Raw genomic sequence first — 7,907 nt, forward strand, 5'->3', positions numbered from 1 at the left:
TGGCATCATATCGCAAGTTGAAGCACTTGAACCGCTGCGCCAAACACGTCGCTATATGGACGAAGAGATTTTGCGACATTCTGAATCGCCTACGGAAAACCAATGGCAGATAACGGGCGTTCTCGTTGAAGTAGTCTTCCATCAACCGGCGGTCAGCCCCGGCATGATCACGGTCGAAATACCGCCGATGATAGAATGGCCGAGGGACTGCCACTGCCACCGCCGCCTCAGCCGCCGCCTCCGCCGCCGCCTCCGCCGCATCTTCCGTCTCGTCAGCTTCACGTTGCACCGCTGCAATAAGGTTTTGGAACTCCAGATCTACCGCTTGTTGGAATTGTTCATCGTCGGAATCCATAGTTGCAAGGTTGAATTGAAATTGGAAGGAAATATTGAAAAGATTGGAGGAAAATAGAAGTAAAATGAAGTTGGAAAAATGGAACGGAAGTGTAGTATTTTATAAATAATTTTCAAAATTTAAAAAAATTAAATTAAATTCCGCGGCCCAGCTACGAATGGCGGCCCGCTGCAGTGGAGCAGCGGCTCGCCCTCGGCTCTCGGCCCTGCGCCCCGCCTCTCGGCTCTCTGCAATGGGGGGCCGCGCACCGAGCCGCGGCTCCCCCATTGTGGACACTCTTAGTGTTTTTTTTAATGAGATTGGTATACTTGATCAATTTTTAATTACAATCGTCACATTTTTATGCGGTGAAATATAATCGATTCAATTTGATGCCACGATACTCTTCTAGGAAAATCTAGCTGAGATGATTCTTGAATCTGTATTTCCCGTAACTACTGATTCAACTAATCAAACCAATTACCCAAATTGAGAGAAATTCGATTCATTTCCACCTCTACAATGACTACTCTTAGCAACTGTGCGGCGCCGCTCTCCTTCCTCCGCCGCAAAACCGCCGCTTTCCACCCCAGCCGTCGCTGCTTCTCGACTCGCACCGCCCGTCAATTCTCCCGGTCAGTGACCTATTCACCAAATCGCCGCCGCCCATCGAGTTGCTGCAGCAGCGCCGTCACAAAAAATGACGCCGTAGCTGCGACGCCGCCACCGGAGAGTGAAATTCGGGTTAGAATCGTGGTTGTTGTTGGAGAGGGAAGCGTCAGCCCTCTCAAATCCGCGCCTTGGTATGACGTCATGCTCCACACTGTAAGTAAACCAAATTGAGCTCCACAAATAATTGAAATTTGATCATTTATTTCCATTTAATTAGTAATTGTTGCAGATTTATATTTTACTATGTTGATTTATGTTTGCCTTCAAATGCTAGGAAAATGCCCTTTTCTGACCTAATTATAGCCCCTTTTAATCTGATTAGGCCAAGAGATTGAAATGGGTAGACGAAGGGTATGAAATGGAGGTGTATACTGACAATGCTTGTCGAGATGAGAATGCAATCACACACCAGTTTCACCATGATTTGAGGCAGGCAGATATTTTGCTGGTTGTTGCTGTTTCTGATCAAGAATCCATTAAATCAATCCAGTCCTGTAGCCAAGACGTTGCCAATATCGTATGTTTCGACTCGTCTCCATCTCTACCGAACAAATTAGGCGGATCGCTCGTGCAAACAAAGGCTGTGAAGGAATCTGAGGAAGTGGCGAAGTCAGTAAATGAGGCGTGGAGCAGGCACAACTCGGATGATATAAGGTTCTGTTTGCTGGTCATCGTGAATGCCTACGTCAAGCCGGTTCCTGTACTGAAGAACCTACGGGCGAAGGGCTTCTCGACGTTGAGCTGCATGGTGAAGAACTGCGGCCCCCAAATCTTGAACTGTTTGTTGGATGACAATTGCAGGAAGGCTCTACAATGCTTGAACAATTGCAGCCCGGTCGATCAGGTCTGCAACTATAAGTGCATCGCATCGTATGAGAGCCGAGAGCTGGAGGAGTTCTCTCTATGCGTTCTGCAGAAGCACAACTGCCTCGAGCTGGATGCAAAAATCCCGGATAAGCCCTTTGTGGCCCCGATGGCGCGTTTCCGGGAAGTGGAGCTGGACCATGAGACCGCTGAGGATCTGTTTGTCGGCTGGCTGGGGCGTTTGGAGTGGAGCTGGCGCGTCGTTGCTGGGCAGAATCCGGCGTACGACCAGTTCCCGTGCCAGTACCAGCTCTTCTACAGAGGGAGGGCGAAAGGGTCGTTATGGTACGAGCCAGTTTTTCAGGTGAGGACGCTGGACGGGGATCTCGTGTGGAGGAGGAGGAGGTACCGGGTGAAGAGGGGGACAAGGCCAGGGACGTTCTACTTCAGCGTGCTGGATAATGGCGTGGTGTCGAATGAGATGTGGACGATTGTGGATGTGGCTGATGATCTCGGGTGGGGTTTGTTTCACTACCACGGTGCGGCTAGAGTTGCAGGGCAGTCGTACACGGGGGCGGTGCTAGTGAGCCCGACTGGGGCCTACCCGGACGAGAGCCAGCTAGGGAAGGTGGGATCTGCATTAGAGAAATGCAGCATAAAGGAATGGGAGGTTTTTGATGTTGATAATTGTTCTTGTGAAAATCCACCTTTGGATTTGCCAGAAGATTCTAGATTGCATTCTAAATTGAGTGTCGAATCTTTGGAAGATAGTTCTGCAAGTGTTTGACGAGAATGTCTTAATTGAGACATGAAAGAGGTTAGAATGTTTGTCCAATATTGTGAAAATGATTTATAGAGTTCCACATTTGAAATTTGTTGTTATAAAAGAGTTTGAAATGGGGTCAGAATTCATAGGTCATCGATGCCAAGAATTTAGTAGTAGCGAGAATAAAAAGATTTGTAAATGGGGCAGAATTTATATGTGAAAGTGTGTCCATGCAAACTACTGGAGCTCGGCTTCTGAGCTCGGAAATGAAGCTCGGCTTTGAGTCCGGTTGTGATCGAGTGGTGGAGCCTCGGCAGCTCCGAGAAGAGATCAAGAAATAAAGCTCGGCTTTGAGCTAGCCGAGAAAGGCAGTTCGGTTGATAGCCGAGAAATGCAGTTCGGTTGCTAACCAAGAATGGCAGTTCGGTTTTAGCCGAGCAGCGGTTATAACTAACTTTGGGAAATAGAGTTAGTTGGATTTTATTTCTTGATTGCATCTTGTATAAATAGCTCGATAGAGCTCAGTAGTGAGAGAGCAGAATTACACCATATACACACACTCAGAGAGATTAAATCTCAAGATAGCAAGCAGTTGTGAGCGGTAGAGTGTGAGTGTGAGTTCCTTGTAACCGAGAGTTCCATCAATAAGATTCCGGTCATCTTCTCCTTGGACGTAGGTGTTTCATCACCGAACCACGTTACATCGTTGTGTGCTTTATTTTCTTCGTTCGTGTGCGAGTGAGATCGGCGGTATCTCGACCCAACAAGTGGCGCCGTCTGTGGGAAGCGTTGAAACGTTTTCTTGATTGGTTTTCTGGGTGAGTTGAAGTCCGGGAACTTTGTTGTCTGAGCCGATCTTGGCGATTGCCCACCATTTGTTCGAGAAATTCCACGGCCAGGTTTGAGGTGGAGAAGTTCACCGGCAGAAACGACTTTGGACTGTGGAGGTTGAAGATGAAGGCCATCTTGATGCAGCAAGGCCTATGGGATATCTTGAAGGAAGACAGTGATGCTAAAGAAAATCCAGAGGCCGACGAGAAGGAGAAAGGGAGGCTTCAAGATATGCAATACAAGGCCTATAGCACCCTGATCTTAAACTTGACAAATAGGGTGCTTAGAGAGGTTTCCAAGGAAGAGACAGCCGCAGGGGTGTGGACAAAACTTGAGTCATTGTATATGACCAAGTCCATTGCAAATCGATTGCATTTGAAGCAGAAACTTCTTGCCTTCAAGTTCTCGGATGGAAGAAGCATTGCTGAACAGCTTGAGGAATTCGGAAAGTATATTGATGATCTTGAAAACATCGATGAGGTGATCAAGGATGAAGACAAAGCCTTAATGTTGTTGAATTCCCTTCCTAAAAGTTTCAAACATTTCTAGGATGCGGTGCTACTTGGAAGAGAGTCCAAGGTTACCTATGAGGAGATCCATTCTGCCCTAAAATTGAAAGAATCACAGAGGATTGATCATCCAACTCCTTCAAGGAAAAATGATCCAGTGGCTGAAAGTTTGTATTTGAAGAAAAATTAGAACAAGAAAGGCTTCAAGAAGAAGAAACCAAAGAAGGAGAGAGCTGAGGGAGAGAAGGAGACCAGGAGCTGCTATTATTGCAAGAAACCGGGCCATTTGAAGAAATCTTGCAATGCTTGGAGAAGGAAGCAAGAGCAAGAGATGGCTGGCAATCTGGAGACTGCTGATCTAGCTCAAGAAGTGGAGGCCAATGAGGCCTTGAATATATACTCAGGAGCAAAGATTGAAGAGTGCTGGATTATGGACTCGGGCTGCTCCTTCCATATATGCTCTCACAAATCCTGGTTTCAAGAATTGTCAGCATGGAGAGGATCAGTGATGCTGGGGAATGATCAGACGTGTGATGTCAAGGGCATTGGGGAGATCAAGCTCAGAATGAAGGGTGGAAGTGTCAAGACTCTCACAGAGGTCAGGTTTATACCACAGATCAAGAGAAACTTGATCTCTCTTGGATTGTTAGAATCAAAGGGGTACAAGTTTGATTCCAGTAATGGGATTCTCAGAGTAACAAAGGGTTCCAGAATCATTATGGAGGCCCAAAGAAAGAATAGCTTGTACTACTTGCTGGGAGAGACAGTGGTTGATGCAGTGAATGTTGCTCAGTCAGAGAATCTTAATATTTGGCATGCTAGGCTGGGACATGTGGGTGAAAAGGGCATCAGGCAGCTGGCCAAACGTGGTGTGATGAAGTTAGGTACATCAGAGAAACTGAGTAAGTGTGAATCTTGCATTCTTGGAAAGGCGAAGAAGCTGCCATTCACTGGTGGGAAGCACACTTCAACCGCACCCTTTGTGTATGCCCACAGTGACCTTTGGGGGCCATCTCCAACTGAATCCATAGGTGGAGGTAAGTATTTCATCTCCATCATAGATGATTATTCAAGAAAAGTATGGATATATATCCTGAAAGAGAAGTCCCAAGCATTTGAGAAGTTTAGAGAATGGCATGCTAGATATGAGAATGAGAAAGGGTCAGTGCTGAAATATCTTAGGACTGATAATGGCATGGAGTTTCTGTCTACTGAATTTGATAGCTTCTGTAAGGAGAAGGGAATAAGGAGACATCGGACAGTGCCAAGAAACCCCCAACAAAACGGGTTGGCAGAGAGAATGAATAGGACATTGCTAGAGAAAGTGAGATGTATGCTATTTTATTCTGGAATGCCAAAGAAGTTTTGGGCAGAGGCCGTTTCTACTGCAGCTGCTCTCATCAATAAGTGTCCTTCTTCAGCAATCTCTGATGAGACCCCAGATCAGAGATGGTATGGGAGCTTGGGAGATTATTCTGCATTGAAGATTTTTGGATGTGCAGCTTATGCACATATAAGGCAGAATAAATTAGAACCAAGAGCCAAGAAATGTGCAATGTTAGGATACCAAGATGGTGTGAAGGGATACAGATTGTGGAACTTGGATGGAGAAGGTCAGAATGTTATAGTGAGCAGAGATGTAATATTCAATGAAGAAGAAATGCCATTCAAGAAAAATGGAAGAGCCTCTGATGGTGGCAGCAGCTCTAGTATGCAGAACTTTGAGTTTGGTGAAGGATCTGGTGGAACAGATACAGATGAGGATGCTGATATTACAGAAAATCAAGAAGAAGGTGGAGTACTTAATCCTCAACCAGCTCAGGATGTGAGTAATCATGATCCACCAATGGAGCAAGCTGCTGCAAGTCAGGAAATTAGAAGGAATCCGAGGAGGAATGCAGGCTTGCCTAGTAGGTTTTCAGATTATGATATGAGCTTCTTTGCTCTATGTGTAGCAGAAGTACTCATGTTTTCAGAGCCCTCGACCTATGAAGAAGCCATGAGTTGCAAGGAAAGTCAGAAATGGATCAAGGCCATGGAAGAAGAAATTGAGTCCCTATTGAAAAATGGAACTTGGGTTTTGGTGATTGATCCAGGGATACAGAAACTGATCAGTTGCAAATGGTTGTTCAAAAAGAAGGTAGAGGTGGGGGAGGTTGAAAGCATACGTTTTAAAGCAAGGCTGGTTGCTAGGGGGTTCACACAAGTGGAGGGAATTGATTACACAGAGGTGTTCTCTCCAGTGGTGAAACATACTTCCATTCGGATCTTGTTGGCCATGACTGCTCATTTTAACTGGGAGCTGCATCAACTCGATGTGAAGACAGCCTTTTTACATGGAGATCTAGAGGAAACAATCTACATGATGCAGCCTAAAGGCTTTGAGAAACCTGGAGAGGAGAAGAAAGTTTGCTTGCTGAAAAAGAGCCTATATGGCCTCAAGCAAAGTAGTAGGCAGTGGAACAAGAAATTCCATGAGCAGATGGAGCTGATGGATTTTGAGAGATCAAACTTTGATAGCTGTGTATATATCAAGAGAAAGGGAGATCTGATAGTTGCCTACTTATTGCTGTATGTAGATGACATCCTGTTGGCTGGATCTAGCAAGAATGAGCTGCAGATTGTCAAGAAGGAACTGAAGCAGAAGTTTGAAATGAAAGACCTTGGGGAGGCAAAGCGGATCCTAGGGATGGATATCATCAGAGACAGAGGAAAAAGGGAGCTGAGGTTGGTTCAAGCTGATTACATCAGGAAGGTGATAGAAAAGTATCAAGTGAAGGATGCAAGGTTAGTCTCCACTCCATTGGCAGGCCATTTCAAACTTAGCAAAGAACAAGAGCCAAAGACAGATGAAGCTAGAAGGGAAATGAGTCTGATACCCTATGCGAATATAGTGGGCAGTGTGATGTACTTGATGATTTGTACAAGGCCGGATGTTGCTCATGCTATAAGCGTGGCCAGTAGGTACATGGCTGACCCGGGCAGAGAGCACTGGGCCGCGCTGAAATGGATCTTGAAGTATCTAAAGGGATCTGTAATGATTGGTTTGAAGTTTGGTGGTGGAGCCTGGTCTGAAAAGGATGAAGTTCTTGAGGGATTTTGTGATTCGGATTATGCTGCCAACTTGGACAACAGAAAATCCCAAAGTGGCTACATATTCACGTTATTTGGCACAGCAGTGAGTTGGAAATCAAATCTACAGTCTGTGGTTGCATTGTCTACGACCGAGGCTGAGTATATTGCGCTAACAGAGGCTGCAAAGGAAGGAAAATGGCTGCAAGGGATACTACAAGATCTAGGAATGAAGCTGGGAGCAGTGAAGATTAACTGTGACAGCAACTCGGCTATATGTTTAGCAAAACATCAAATGTTCCATGAGAGGTCGAAGCATATAGATGTGAGGAGACACTTCATCAGAGATGAGATTCAAAGTGGAAAGATCAATGTGGTGAAAGTTCCTACCGAAGAAAATGCATCAGACATGTTGACAAAATCTCTGCCAACTTCGAAATTCAAACATTGTTTGAAGTTGGTTGAGATTGTGGAGTGTTGAAGCTTGTAACAAGGATTGAGAAGGGAATCCAGATATTGATGGAGTTTTGCAAGGACAAGGTGGAGATTTGTGAAAGTGTGTCCATGCAAACTACTGGAGCTCGGCTTCTGAGCTCGGAAATGAAGCTCGGCTTTGAGTCCGGTTGTGATCGAGTGGTGGAGCCTCGGCAGCTCCGAGAAGAGATCAAGAAATAAAGCTCGGCTTTGAGCTAGCCGAGAAAGGCAGTTCGGTTGATAGCCGAGAAAGGCAGTTCGGTTGATAGCCGAGAAAGGCAGTTCGGTTGATAGCCGAGAAATGCAGTTCGGTTGCTAACCAAGAATGGCAGTTCGGTTTTAGCCGAGCAGCGGTTATAACTAACTTTGGGAAATAGAGTTAGTTGGATTTTATTTCTTGATTGCATCTTGTATAAATAGCTCGATAGAGCTCAGTAGTGAGAGA

General features: G+C 45.6%; 1 protein-coding gene across 1 annotated transcript; it reads left to right on the forward strand.

Annotated features, from left to right (window-relative positions):
- The first annotated feature begins 697 nt into the window (after nt 1–697).
- On the forward strand, nt 698–2,799 carry LOC121775589 (violaxanthin de-epoxidase, chloroplastic-like). Its single transcript, XM_042172692.1, has 2 exons — nt 698–1,159; nt 1,329–2,799. The coding sequence occupies exons 1-2, from the start codon at nt 857–859 to the stop codon at nt 2,595–2,597; spliced, it is 1,572 nt and encodes a 523-aa protein (XP_042028626.1). The 5' UTR covers nt 698–856; the 3' UTR covers nt 2,598–2,799.
- Nucleotides 2,800–7,907: the final 5,108 nt, after the last annotated feature.

The sequence above is a fragment of the Salvia splendens genome, chromosome 17 (assembly GCF_004379255.2).
Source record: "Salvia splendens isolate huo1 chromosome 17, SspV2, whole genome shotgun sequence".
Lineage (NCBI taxonomy): Eukaryota > Viridiplantae > Streptophyta > Magnoliopsida > Lamiales > Lamiaceae > Salvia > Salvia splendens.

Coding starts and splice junctions, on each gene's coding strand:
- LOC121775589 (XM_042172692.1), top strand. CDS start 857: ATGACTACTCTTAGCAACTGTGCGGCGCCGCTCTCCTTCCTCCGCCGC. Junction 1,160..1,328: donor ATGACGTCATGCTCCACACT/GTAAGTAAACCA, acceptor TAATCTGATTAG/GCCAAGAGATTGAAATGGGT.